This window comes from Engystomops pustulosus, chromosome 4 (assembly GCF_040894005.1).
Source record: "Engystomops pustulosus chromosome 4, aEngPut4.maternal, whole genome shotgun sequence".
Lineage (NCBI taxonomy): Eukaryota > Metazoa > Chordata > Amphibia > Anura > Leptodactylidae > Engystomops > Engystomops pustulosus.
This window is the reverse complement of record NC_092414.1, coordinates 223,602,436-223,617,895: the sequence shown is the minus strand read 5'-3', so window position 1 is coordinate 223,617,895 and position 15,460 is coordinate 223,602,436. Positions and strand designations below refer to the sequence as shown.

The 15,460-nt window shown below is 41.7% G+C and overlaps 1 protein-coding gene across 1 annotated transcript; it reads left to right on the top strand.

Moving 5' to 3' along the window:
• The first annotated feature begins 1,092 nt into the window (after positions 1–1,092).
• LOC140128787 (olfactory receptor 11L1-like) lies at positions 1,093–2,016 on the top strand. Its single transcript, XM_072150490.1, has one exon. It carries the CDS (start codon positions 1,093–1,095, stop codon positions 2,014–2,016), a length of 924 nt encoding a protein of 307 aa, XP_072006591.1.
• Positions 2,017–15,460: the final 13,444 nt, after the last annotated feature.

Here is a 15,460-nt window from a genome sequence, read left to right as displayed (position 1 = left end):
TGATTCGTTTTGATTCGATTCAGGTCGAATCTAATTTTTTCGAAAAATTTGTCGAATCTGGACTAAACTAATTTTAACAAATTCGCCCATCTCTAGCCCTGGATCCTTAATAACAGAATTTTTATACAACTGGTTATTTTAATTTATTTTATATTTTATTTTTTCTTTTAAATGGTCATCCCCTTTCAGAAAAATTATGGTTAGCACTCATTGAAATGTAAATCATTAGACATATATTTCATGTCATTATCTTGCAAAATCCATTCACAACCCACTCAGGAGCCGAGTCTCCCAGTGGAGAGGTGAATCCTCGGTGGCTTCTTCTCACTGAGATTGTAATAAGTCTACTACACTATAAAAGGAGATTCCCTGCATATCCTGCACCTCCGTCTCATCAATGTGAAGCATCTGCTCCTCTAAACAATACAGAATATTAATTATACAATTATTAAAACATGTGCACTTTCTCTCCACCATTTCTCTATAAAGGACCCAAGAAATTATTTTAAAAAATGCAAAAGCGCCATAGACTGGGTTTCTCTCCTGAGTAAAGAGACTTTGTTACTGGAACTGCTTGTGTATTAAAAATATTCCAAAGAAGGTTTTAATTTTAAGGCAATACAGTATTTTTGGACCTTGTTGTGAATACACCCCCATGGACCTCTGAAGTTCTATTGATCCAAAGTTATGGATCCAAAGTGATTAGAGATCTTCTTGCTACCTCTAATAATTTTTGGATGTTGGAGGATTTCTATTTGTCCTGATGTTTCAATGTTATGTAAAAAGTTGAGGTCTAGGCTCTGCCTACTGTTCAGTGACATTAACAATCTTAATCTTCTGTTGCATTTCTGTAGAATAAAATACCCCTAAAAATCTTTTTTTTTGTGTATCCTGGGTGATGAATTAATATTGGCTTCTATCATTATGTATGAATGATCCATTCGAGCAAAACATAAACAGTGTTTGGTTCTAGGAGGATACAAATTTGCTGTCTAGAATTTTTCATGTATTCATATTCCTTTTACCTCTGAATTGATTTCCAGTGTCCTTCAAACAATGTCCATGTTGAATATTTACAATAATAATTCAAAAATGATGACCCAGATATTCCTGCTAGGATTTCCCAATTTACAAGGATTGAATACTTTTTGCTTTCTTATTCTTTTACTCATCTACTGTGTGACCATATGTGGGAACCTCCTGATCATTGTGGTGGTGTCCTCCAGCAGATCCCTCCACTCCCCCATGTACTTCCTCCTCACTCAACTCGCTTTTTCTGATATCCTCCTCTCCACCACGATTTTACCCAACATGCTGAGCACCATATTGTATGAAGGAAGTTCTGTATCTTTTTCTGGCTGCTTGACTCAGTTTTATTTGTTCTCGGCATCAGAATCCTTACAATGTCTTCTCTTGGCCGTGATGTCCTATGACAGGTATCAGGCCATCTGTAACCCTCTACATTACACCTTGGTCATGGACCTCACATTTTGTATAAAAGCCATCATTTTGTGTTGGATAATGATTTTTGTTATGATTTTGACTCTGTCGGTAACTATGAGCTATTTACAATTCTGTGGCCCCAACATAATTAATCATTTCTTCTGTGATTTTGACCCCATACTAGAACTTTCCTGCTCGGACACCTTTTTAATCAAAACTGAGAGCAGAGTATTAGTTGTACCTTTGGCAATTTGCCCCTTCACCATTATAGTGGCCTCATATAGTTATATTATCATCACAATATTAAAGATCCCATCTGTGACCGGGAGGCGAAAGACCTTCTCCACCTGCAGCTCCCACCTGGCGGTGGTGACTACGTATTATGGATCTACAATTAGTATTTATTTATTTCCAAGTCAAGAAAACATAAAAAAATTTCTCTCCCTGTTCTATACTGTGGTGACTCCGCTTCTTAACCCTATCATATACAGCCTGAGTAACACACAAATTAAACAGTCTCTTAAAAAATTGTCAAGCAACTTGTCCACCGTGCTCCGAGTCAAGTACAAGTGAGTCTCCACTGGGTTGTAAAATCCTTAGTTCTAATTTTAGAAGAGAGTTTTGTGGTTTTGTGAGTCGTGTTTTTAATGATTTAATCATGAGGCAGGTCTTGTCTTGACAATGGTTTTGATAATTTATCGGTGGAGTACAAATACACTAGTGTTCTGTCTATTTCTAGTTTGTACAAAATGGCAAATGTATGGAATATTTTTTGCAAGACTTTAATCATCTTGGGGGTTTTGAATTTCATCACAAAAATTCAGAATTCAGAAATAGGTTTTTCCTCTATGTTTGGGTAATCCCACAGTTAGTATTGAGGGTACCTCAACCACCAAGTTCAGGTTCATAACAACTTAGTGGGTTTGGGTCTTCTGTAGAAGTTCGGGGCCGGATTTGGCTCAACCCCCCACCACTAATACCCGCGATCAGTGCTGGCAATGACTGGGGATGTTAACTCTTTAAATGGCATTTCAATGGCACTTAAACTACCCACACATCAGTGCTCTGTCACTAATCTAATGCCGCCATATTGTTGAGGATCACCCTTACCAAAACTCAGCCGAACCCCAATTTAAAAAAAACAAAACAATGTGGAGATCATCTTTCACTGTTCAAGTTTCACTGTTTTCTCTTATCTACATGAAGGTTGATAAATTTATGACCACAGGAGAAGCATTAGAACTTCTTAGTACGAGGGACCACTGCTCCACCAATCCACTTTATAATGTCTAGTAGGACTTTCGTGTTTTATCACACCTGTAAACAAACCCAGAAATCCCTGAGAAGTTAATGATGGGTAGGAGAGATTTGCTCCTCTGACTTCTATGGGATTTTGGAAACCCTAAAGTACCACTGACATGAAATGGGTTTGGGAACTTGCTTTTATAAGTCTGTGGATCTTATAGGGTTCCTGATAGTCTAACCTCCCCGATGCCTTCATGAATATGGAGCCTGTAATTTGGATAATTGATAAGTGCAAAACTTGGTCCAATTTCTAAAACTTGGACCATTTATCACCTTCACAAAAGGTGAATTTATCCACTGGTCTGACCTTTTAGCTAAAAATATTTTCTTTCACATCCCCATAAAATCAACTTTGTTCTCTTACTTGGCATATAGCTGCAAGACAGAGGGAGCATGGCTTCCTCAGCGAAGTCCAGCATCTCCTCCCCATGTTCCATGTCTCTTCTCAGCATTCAGAACATCATGTCATGTTACCAGGGTAATGTCATGTGAGGCCCTTTAACCACTAAGATTTTCAAAGTCCACCCTATGTATGTATCTGATCACTTGAAATCACAGCATCCCCCTTATACTTAATGGACTCCAAGGAGGCTGATTTCATGTGATCAGATGCATACATAGGTTGGAATTTTAAATTTGTTAGTGGTTAAAGGACCTTAAATGACACCAACCTGGTCATGTGATATGAAGTGCTCAATAATGTAACGTAACTCTCTGTGTAAAACATTTTCAAAAGCTTTTTCTACCTTTAATAATAGGTAACAAGGCCTGTATATGTCTTTATTTCAATATTGTCGGACGGTCCCTAAGTACTTGTTCCATAAAACAGCATGTCCTAGCAGTGAGACCTGTCAATCAGGAATAAGGTGGCAGGGCAATGTAAGTAAAATTGAATATGGAATATGCAGGACCCCATTTATGTCATTGGACTCACCTCAAGTTGCATATAAGCTTACAAACTGACTTTTTAACATTGCAAACATGGACAGGAACCATTTAGGGTAAGAGTTTTTATTTATGTATTTATTTTCAGATTATGGTCAGGCTAGGTTGTGGGTTATACCAAACATGCTACAAAAGAGCAGGCATGATGGGAAAGGTTATTGCTACTTAGGGGCGGATTAAGTTGGCCAATGACCCTGGGCTGTTTGAAAATTGTGGGTCATTACAAGTCTTATTATTTAATGGCATATGCTTCATTTATATGATACTAGAATCAAGCTACTTGGGAAAGGAAGGAGGGGTTCTTCTGTCCACTTTTTCAAGTACAGTATCTTAAATCCTTAAGATCTAACATAAAAAGGTGAACAAACATGCCCTCTTAACAGCAATGTAGGGGATGTGGTTCAGGGGGGTGGGGAGCTCTACTCTTAAAGTGTAAGTTGAGATTAATGCTCAGGGTGATTTGCATAAATGTATACGCCCCCTATTTTTATAAACTATTTTGTTATATGTTTCTTCCATTGTGAGCAGGTGGGAGGAAAGTCCACCATCCGTCTCAAGGCAATCGATTTTCTGGCCATGAACAGGACTTCTCTAAGAAATATTTGTTCATGGTGAGGCCAATCTTCCTTGTCTAAAATGCCGAAGAGGCCAATCAGTGGAGTGGCAGTTACTGGTCTTGAGAGTTAGTTAGAGAGTCTCAATAACAGCCGACCAGAATGAGGAAATATAGTGACATGACCAAATCATGTGCCAGAAATCTGCTGGCGAGGTGGAACACCTTAAGCATTTCGGGGACGGCAACCTACCTATATTTCATGCTTATAGATGGAAAATCCAGAAAATCCAACACTATTTTTTCATTTACTTCAGGAATCAGTTCAGCCCAAGAGTTGGCAGCCCTTAGGGTTGTACCTTGCACTTTATAATAATGCCCAAATACCTAAACGTGTCCACTACTGCTAGATCATGAATCTGAGATGGTGACTCTGCTGCTCTCCTGATGTTTAGATACATGAGACAAGATTTCTCCCAAATTATATGAAATCTAATTGCACAAGGCTGCAGCTCTCAATCTAATTGCACAAGGCTGTATAGCTAGCGCGAATAGAAGGCGTGATGAAGGGCTGCCGTGACGGGTGCCCCGGACCATGGGAGAGGAGTCTGATAGGTTATTATTAATTGCTATTCAGGCTTAAGGGCAAAGATAAAAAAGGGAAACACATTTACTGAACCTTGCACCTATCCCAAATTTTCCCAGTACAGCTAGAAGAAAATTCTACTCAACGGAGTCAAAGGCCTTGGCCGTGTCCAGCAAGACCAAGGTCCAGACCTCCTGCCTAGTATATCCCACCTGTGCTATTATTTGGGCTCGTCTCAGATTATCTGAGGTGCTTTGGCTTGGGATGAAGTCAGATTGGTCGCAAAGTACTAAGCATGTTACCACCTTTTTTAGACGCGTTGCCGAGACTGGTGAGGATTTTATAATCAATATTCAGTAGTGAATGACCACAATAGTGTTATCATAAAATGAGTCAATCAAATAAGGTCTGTAACAATGCTAACATAGCAAGTAATAGTTCCTCCTGATATGTTATCCACATTTCCAGGGGCAGACCGTCGAGTCCCGATGCCTTTCCCTGAGTCATTGCCGGGAGAACCTTCTCTAATTCCTCTAAGGGGATCTTGGTATCTAACATCTCTGGTTGCTCTTGGGAGAGAGTGGGGAAAGCTATGTCACTTAAGTATCTACAAATTTCTGCCTCAGTGCAATTGCTTTTTGATGCATATAAGTCTGCGAAAACCTCTTGAATGTTTAGGTTTGATCATCTCGCCAGATGAAGACTTAATTTGGAGGACTGACAGAGATGTGAAGTTTTGGTGAATTAGGTGCGCTGGACTGATTCCCTAACTCATAGTACTTTTGTTTGTTAAAGAATGAGTGTCTTTAATCTTTCTCTTAGAGGCACTGCAGATATACCTGTGCTCATCCAGGACTGCTTGTTTGCGTCTTCGGGTTGCTCAATATACAAGGTCTGTAGGGAGACACACAAGTCTTTTAATCTATTTTCTTCCTGTCTGGATTTTCGTTTCATATTAGTTATAGCAGATTGTAAACTCTGAAATATATTTTAAGGGATTCCCAGAAAGTTTTGTAGCCATTGTCTAGTCTGTTACTAGCCAGGAATGCAGCTATAAGAGCAGGGATATGAGCCGTGGTGGGCAGCGTTGTAAGCACTATGGCCTAGACCAGCAACTGATGAATAATGGGAGATTTAATCCGTTCCCACAGATTGAGATGGCTCTTCACGAACTGCACTAGAAGGAACCTCTCCATTCCAGAATCCATGGAGGCTACTGTGCAGCCAATTTTGTTTAATGGGGCGTTATTAACCATAACATACTCCTCAAATTTGCTACATACATTTAATTGACCTTTGTTTTCCAGATGGTGAACAATGGCAAATAGATCCTGGCCTGCTGACTAAAAATGAAACCTGGGTAAGAGCAAAGTTATGTAATATGAAAGGCCTAAATACACGAAGAATTCAATTTTATTTTGTATTAGTTGTACTAATATTGTATTGTAATATTGTAACCTATATGGCTTCTGAATGGGGGTCAAAGTTCTCCATGTACAACCACATACAACCTCTTCTGCCGGCCCCTGTTCTGAATTCAATGGGGCAGATTTACTTACTCGGTCCAGCCGGGATTCACTAAGGCAGTTCTTCCGACGTCCACCAGGTGGCTGCGCTGAAGACCATCGGAATGCACTGATCTTCACCAAGCCAGACCGAGTGAAGGTAAGCGCGAGTCCCGCAACACTTTTTTTTTTTTAAATGCGCCGGTTTTTTCGAATCCGTCGGGTGTTTTGTTTGGCCACGCCCCCTGATTTCCATTGCGTGCATGCCAGCGCCGATGCGCCACAATCCGATCGCGTGCGCCAAAATCCCGGGGCAATTCAGGGCAAATCGCCGCAAACACGTCGGGAAAACGCGAATCGGGCCCTTAGTAAATGATCCCCAATGCGTCTGATTTGTAAAAAGTAGGAAAGTGAAAAATAACATACAGTGGAAATCATCTACTCGGCAAGACATAAAAACATCACACTAGTCCTCCACAATACAATGAAGATAAGACATCTGTCTTGAGATGCCATAAAAATATATTTGACATGTCAATTAAGAAACTGGAAACATGGAAAAAAAAACTTGCTGTGATGTTTTCTGATTGTCAAAACTGACCGGTTCCCATAGATTTCCATCGCATATGTCATTTTCCAACTAAATATGTATTTTCTTATAAAAGTTCAATAAAAGTCTCAAAACAGAAGCCTGGATCTCTCTGCTCCTTAGACTGTAGATCATGGGGTTGAGGAGAGGAGTCACTATAATGTAGACAAGGGAAATAAATTTGTTAATGGTCATAGAATGTCCTCTGTAAGGAACCATGTAGATCATGAACATGGAACCAAAATAGGTAAAGACAACCACCAAGTGGGAGCTACAAGTGGAAAAGGTTTTTTGTCTGCCCGAAGAGGAGGAAATTTCAAAAATGGTGATAAAAATATAAGCATAAGTTATAATAATAAATACAAAGGGAAAAATTATGATGGGAAAACTAATGAGAATCATCTCAATGTCAATGACCGTTGTATCTGAGCAGGAGAGCACTAGAAGAGGAGCATAGTCATAAAAGAAATGGTTAATAATATAAGACCCACAAAAGTCTAAATCACATAAAAGTACAAGTGACATAAGCACCAACATCAAGCTGAGAGCCCAGGATGAGAAGATCAGGAGGTATCTAAGCTTTGGACTCATCATTGATGTGTAATGTAGAGGTTTACAGATGGCCAAGTACCGGTCATAGGACATGGCTGTCAGCAAAAAACACTCCGCACAGGCAGCTCCCCCATATAGATAAAACTGGGCCAAACACTCAGCATAAGCTATAGCGCTCCCTTCCCTGATGATAACCTCCAGCATCTTAGGGACAACAGTCGTGATGAGGACCATGTCTGATAGGGCCAAATGTCCCAGGAAGAAATACATGGGAGAGCGGAGACGTTGGCTTATGGACACCAGTAAAATGATCAAGAGGTTCTCACATATCGTCATGGAATAGATGAGAAGAAGAACAACAGAGAAGAAAGGCAACTTAGAGTCATTCAAATCAGGAAATCCCAGAATAACAAACTTAGTGAAGGCCGTAGAGTTGACTTCATGCATCTTCACCTCTTAATTTAGAGGCTTCTTGCACATTAGATCATAATATGGGTGATGTGTGTGACTTCACAGGGACCATGACTTCTGGGGATCCCATGGCTACCTGAACCAACCATCAAGTGTGATGATGTTCTGAAATGAGAAGGGCCTCCAGCCTATTAGCACTTGTGTTGACTTCTGACTCATGTATACAGCTGACTTTCACAGGTCCATAACCTGCATAACAGTAAGCTGCCCCTTCCTCTGTTTTTATTATGAATTAAGGTTGGAAAATCTAGAGAGTAAGTGCCAGACCATGAAAAAATATTAGAAGGGGTTGAGAGCCCACGATTTTCATAAAGTCCAGAGTCCATGTTGGTCTTGATCCTCCCCTGATGTTGACTATTATGACAAGGAAAGTTCATTTCTTTAAGGTCTTAGATGTTCTGACAGCAGCTTTTCTTGGTTATAAAAATGCTTATCTACAAAACAGAATTTTCTTCTCTTCCTCTTCCTTTATTGTTGGTTTCAGTTCTTCTATTTTGCCTCCAGCACGCACCAGAGATTTGTTCATGAGCAGAACCCAGACAAGCTCTTTGGGTGTCCCATATCAGATGACCTAGTGCAATGAATTAACTGATTCAGGATACGGTGTGCCGAATTTATAGAAAATTTTCAGTCTCTGATCAGTCAGTTATCGTGCATCCTCAAGGTATTAAAATGGATCAAAATAATGAGTCTCCTGGAAAATATTAAAAATCTCTCTGGGCCTAAGAGAAAATTGATTTTGTAGATAAAAAAAAAAAATATCTCAGCAGAAACCTTTTAGGTTGTTTTTTGGAAGTTTAAACTTCAATTTATTTTGTCATTTATTTAAATTTCCTAAAATGATTTATTTATTTTTAAATATTTTAGGATTTGATACTACCGAGCAAACACTTTAGTGTTATAACAAGGAATGAGCAGGTTTGGCAAATTTCGGTTGGGTGGGTTCGTCCAAATAATAAGAAAGAGAGTTCAGGACCAGGATCTCAGGCCATTTAAGTCAATGGGGATCGAAATTTTAACACCCAAAAATGACTGTAAAATGGAGGTAGTAAGAGCTAGATGGCTGAAAAATGGTGGGAATAAAAAAATGACCATAATGTGTCAGGTCCGCTGGAAGGGACACCGCGTCTGCTGGTCCTCCTACCCTCCATGCTGACAATGCTAGCGATCCTCCCCGAGTTTCTGCGCGTCTACGCGCTGTCTTTGCCCCCGGGCCGTAGCGAGTTAATCCTGCTGCTCGCGCGGGGCAGCGGGCATCCAGGACACGTGCGCTTTAGGGAAATCTTAGCTGTCTGTCTTCTGAATCAGCCTGGATTCCTGCTCCTGTGGAATTCTGGGGGCGGTTCTGCATAAATTGGATCTGGACCTTCCACCTGTGCCAGTGTTTGTCCTTCTGGAACTTACAGCCGCTGGATTCCTGGTCTCCTGTAGCATTGTTTGCTTCACCCTGGTAGTGTATTCACCAGTTAGGATACGCTCCCTTGTCTAGTGGTTTGACCTTGACGTACCCTCTGGTGTGACCCGGCAGTTCTGGTGTGACCCGGCGGTTTGCTTACCGTTCTATGTTCAGTGTCTTTACATCTTTAGTTCTTTCCTCGTGTCTGCTTTGGTTTCTTATGCTGTCCTGAATCCCGCTTGTTTCATCCTTGTTCGTCCTGTTTTTTCCCCCTGTCTGAATACTGTCCTAACTCCCACATTGCAGTTTTCTGTCTGTACCACCTGACAGCGGCTGACAGACCTATTTGGGTTCCTCTCACCTCCCAGGGCCTTGCAGGGTAGATAGGAAGTACCTGCGGCAGAGGCTCCCTACCTTCATGGGGGTTTCTGCCTTGGTAGGGTCTAGTTGGTAGAACAGCGCAGGGTTAGTTCACCCTCTTGTTCTGTTCTGTCAGCCGGCACTCAGACTGTGTGGTAGTTTGGTGCACAGTATTCCAGACGTAAGTTTTCCTAACATAATGGGTGAGGGAAAAAAACTTAAAAAATGAATTATTTAAAAAATGTTGTTAATGTCACGGCACTACGTAGAAGAAAGTATGGGTGGTGATGAATAGACACAGAAAGCACTTTGTGTGGCAGAGGAGGCAGTTAGAAGACAAGGCAGTGTCAAGACCTGTATATTCCCAAAATGGAGAGGCCAGATAAAGTTAAGGCATTGGTCGAGTACAACACAAAGAGTGCCTCAAGTTCCGTCTGATTGTCTTGAGCCTCTACCATCACTTCCCACATGACAGATCAGCTGTCTCCCCACAAAGGGAGGATGTAACACCACCACAAGCATCACCAAGACTGTCTACACCATCCAAGGTAACTACAAGGGCGGTTCAATAAGTACCCGTGTTTGACGACAGAGGGCGTTCCTGAGGGAAGTTGGTGTTATCATCGTGTGCTGTTATCTATCAAATGATGGCAAAACAAATTGCAGACAGATTGATTGGTTAGTTTGGATTTGGCAGCCATTTGAGTGAGACGTGTTTTGTGGGTTTTGCTAAGATGGAATAAGAGCAGTATAGTTTGGTAATTCGCTTATTTTTTTGGGATGGGAAAAAATGCGGAAAGATAAAAGCAAAGTTGGATGCTATTTATGGGGACATTTCGCCATCTATGACCACAGTTAGATATTAGTTCAATGAATTTAAACATAGGCAAACATCCGTTTTTTATGAGGAGCGACCAGGACGCCCGGCAGATGTGGTTACCGAGGAAATCATTCAAAAAGTCCACAACATGATACTCGCTGATCGACGCACGAAAGTGCACGAAGTGGCAGAGGCCGTAGGTGTGTTGACCGGAATGGCAATTAATATTTTACATAATAAGTTAGCAATGAAAAAATTGTCGGCCTGATGGGTGACGGGGGACAGCAAGCGGATGCGGCTGTTAACTTGGAAGCAGTGTTTGGAGCAATTTAAGCAAGATCCAAAGGAGTTTTTGTGTCCAGTTCTCACTGTTGATGCAACCTGGATTCAATGGGGCAGAATTACTTACCCGGTCCATTCGCGATCCAGCGGCGCGTTCTCTGCGGTGGATTCGGGTCCGTCCGGGATTCATTAAGGCAGTTCCTCCGACGTCCACCAGGTGGCGCTGCTGCGCTGAAGAGCATTGGAACGCACTGGAGTTCACCGGCCTATCCTGGATGAAGGTAAGTGCAAGCTCCGCGACACATTTTTCTTTTTTAAATGCGGCGGTTTTTCTGAATCTGTCGGGTTTTCGTTCGGCCCCGCCCCCCCCCATTTCCGTCGCGTGCATGCGTACGCCGATGGTCCACAATCCGATCGCGTGCGCCAAAATCCCGGGGCAATACAGGGAAAATCGGCGCAAATCGGAAATATTCGGGTAACACGTCGGGAAAACGCGAATCGGGCCTTTAGTAAATGACCCCCATTATTTCACACTAGAATCTAAGCAACGATCAAAACAATGGATTTCTCCCGGTGAATTTGTTCCAAAGAAGGCGAAAACGGTCCCATCGGCCGGAAAGGTCATGGCGACGAGTTTTTGGGAGGTCATCCACATGGATTTTTTTGAAAATTGAAGAACAATCACTGCACAATACTACAGTGAGTTATTCGACTGCTTCCACAAAAAATTGAAGGAGACACAGCCGCATTTACGCATGAAAACGCACCGGCACATTCATCCGGAGTTGTCACTGCCAAACTCTATGAATTGCGTTATGAATTGCTGCCGCACCCCCCGTATTCACCCAATCTGGCTCTCTGCGACTTTTTCTTGTTCCCTAACAAGAAGAAATGCCTTGCGGGAAAAAAATTTAGCTCAAAGAAGGAAGTCATCGCCGAGACAGAGGCGTTTTTTGAAGGGGTTAAAAAAATGGCAGGAATGTTGGGAGAAGTGTATCTTTCTAAAAGATGACTATGTTGAAAAATATATATATATTTTTAAAAATGGTGTCTTCATTTCTAACACGGGTACTTATTTAACCACCTTCATATTATGCTTTCTAGGGCCCAAAAATGGAAAAAGATACATTTGACATATCTCACCCATGAGCCCCGGTACTGACTGGGACAGCAGCAAAATTGATTTTCTATTGGAAAGCTACCATTATGGAGAGCTTTAAACATTTAACGGCGAAGGCTGTCCCACTATACATCATTCCTAGGTGCCACTACTTTTCTGGTCAAGCCATCCTTGCCCTGCACACAAAGGTTGTGGAGACAATAAGGTGTGTGCTGCACAATTCCACGAGGTGCATATCACAACTGATACGTGGACAAGTAACATGGTTAGGGACATTAAATCGTTTGAACTTCCCCCTGGGTCTATGTATTCACAGCTGTGTCCTAGACAGAAATCACTGTGGAGGATGTTACTCTACCACCACGGATTGTTTGACACCAGACCTTGACTCCTGTTGCCTCCTCCTTTGCTTTCTCTTCTCTTGCCTCCACAAGTTATGGTTTAACCAGTTTAAGCACAGGAAACAGCAGCAGGACACGCTGAAACTCACCGCTCCAGTCAAAAGACCACACACTGCCCAGAATTGTAAGAAAATCCCTCCCAATCCTTCGTGTAACTCTCTGAAACAACTGAAATTACTTACAAAGAACGGAAATTTTTTAAAACACAAAACTTATTTAGAAAAACATAAATCTTGTGGTCTTGTGAATGTGGTTAAATTGGTGGTGCAAAGGTTCCTGGCCAACTTCAAAGACCTGCTGGAGCTGCTGCATAAAGTGCATATTTGCGCATTATAGGCATTCATACTCTGTCGCTGCTCGCCTATCTGTACTGCACAGGAACCTTGGCCTGCCCAGACACCGCCTCACATGTGATGTATCGACACACAATGCCAGAAAGGCTGTGTGAGCAGCAGCAGGCAATAGTTGAGTTCCAGTTCCGGAATGCCCGGTTGGGTTGAAGCAGTGACCAACAGCACTTCACCACCAATGACTGGGCCTTCATGAGGGAAATTTGTGTAGGGCTGAACTTCTTCCAATATGCCACCAATATGATCAGCATTGATAACATTATCATCAGCGCTACCATCCCCATCTTCTACCTGCTTGAAAAAACTCACAGTGTAGGTTGCTGGTCCAACAGTGGCCAAGGTGCTCCACTGTTCAGCCAGGGCAACGTTCTGGTGGAGGAGGAAGAAGAAGAGAAGGAGCCGTTTTCCTCATAGAAAGGTCAAACCCAGTGCAGCTCACGGGCATAACTGGAGCGAAGAACAGAAGACAGCTTGCCCTTGCATCTGGGCAGTCTCATTAAGGGCCAGGTATTTTCCGTTGCATCTATAAGGCCCTTTGCACACATACTACATATTTGTTGGCCATGTTGGCTGTTTTTATACACCCAGCACACGGCCCCATTGACTTAAGGGGAAATACAGCCAATCATTTCAGAGGAGGGGGCAGGTTTTTTTTCCATTACATCTTTTAAGGTGGTGAGAGGAAGGGCAGGTTTTTCTCATGGCCACCAGTGCTGATTACTAGGTGGCCACTCTGCTGGATCAATGCTATAAAGAAAAACACCACTGGATCTCATGGTAGAATAGTGAGAGAATGCACTAGTGGTGGAGTTCCCATGTGACATTGAGGGCTCAGTGATAACACGAAGCCAAGAAGGAAGAACTTATCAAAGCACCAGGGTCTCCAGAGGAACCATGACGGATAATCAGTCAAGGAAGATGCAGGAACCAAGACTGCAGTTTTTAAATGAAACCTTCCATCAAGACTCTACCTATTAACCCCTTAACGACTTGGCCTTTTTTTTTAGTTTTTTCACTGCCATTTTTCACTCACCACCTTCAAAAATCTATAACTTTTTTTATTTTTCCATGTACAGAGCTGTGTGACGGCTTATTTTCTGCTTAACAAATTGCACTTCATGGTGACGGTATTTTATATTCCATGGCGTGTACTGGGAAGCGAGAAAAAAATTCCAACTGCAGTGAAAATTGTGAAAAAACACATTTGCAATGTGTTCTTGTAGGCTTGGATTTTACAACTTTCACTGTACGCCCCAAATGACAGGTCTTCTTTATTCTTTGGGTTGGTATGATCAAGTGGATACCAAATTTGTACAGGTTTTATAATGTTTTCATACATTTAAAAAAATGAAAACCTCCTGTGCAAATTTTTTTGGGGGGATTTTGCCATCTTCTGGCGCCAATAACTTTTTCATACTTTGGTGTAAGGAGCTGTGTGTGATGTCATTTTTTGAGAATTTTGATGGCGTTTTCATTGCTATATTTTTTGGGACTGTGCGACCTTTTGATCACTTTTTATTAATTTCTTTTATATTTTAAAAAATGGCATAAAAATGCCATTTTCGACTTTGGACGCTATTTTCTGTTATGGGGTTAAACGCAGTGAAAATCCATTATTATATTTTGATATAATGGACATTTTCAGACGCGGCGATACCTGAGGTGTTTATGATTTTTACTGTTTATTTATATTTATATCAGTTCTAGGGAAAGAGGGGTGATTTGAATTTTTAGGGTTTTTTAATATATATATATATTTTTTTTTTTAAACTTTTTTTTATTTTTACTTTTACTATTTTTCAGACTCCCAAGCAAAAGCTTACCGGCTATGAAGAGGGCTCGGCCCGCAAGCCCTCTCCATCCACCGGGACCCGGCGCGGCCGTACGCGCGCGTCGGGAAGGGGTTTAGGTAGGTAGATCTGATGGTAGGTACCTACTTCTGTCCTCTGCCCTTGTCGGTCTTTCTCAAATCCTCGAATATTGCAAATATACAAATATGCAAGTTGTTGTCAGAGCCTACTGGGGCATATAACAGCCTGTTTGAGCTGTGGGATCAAAGGCTACTTCATACCACGGTAGCCTCTGCTGTCCTGCCTCCTTGTGCATCCTAGTTGTACTTCTGATACAGCCTGTATTCACACAGCCAGCTTCTACAGAGTTCTGCACATGCCCAGTAGTGATAATATACGCGTGTGCTCTTCTGCTGGAACTAAAGCTACGGTGCATGCACAGCAAAAGCTTTATCAGGGGCACAACTAGAATGTGAAAAGGGTTGGGACAGTAGAGGCTACTGGGGTATGAAATAGTTATGTAAGTGATGATGAAACTGCATACTATACTGAGAAAGTGTCTTTTAGATGTTGTGAAAGGGGTTTTCACATTAAAAAAATCACACATTTCAATCCCATAGTGATGTTAACACAATAAAGATCATTTTAACCCCATATTTTACAATGTTACTCAGTGTTCTTGTTGTTTCAGCTCCTATCACTCTCTAGGCTGCTCAGTGTAAAATCCCAAGGTATGGGCAGGGTCTCTCTTGCAGACACATTATAACCCCATAGTTCTGTGGGGTGACAATGTGGTTAGATTATCAGGGTACAGGTGTATATGTATATGTCTGGCTTCTGACATTGTACTAACACACATAGAAAGAGGTATGAGACAGATCAGAGATGCATGAGATGATTACACAGACTTTTACACTTTTATACTGTGAGCTCTACTACATCTCACAGATGTGTGCCTGCCTCCCCCTTCCCCCGGATCACTTATCTCCTTG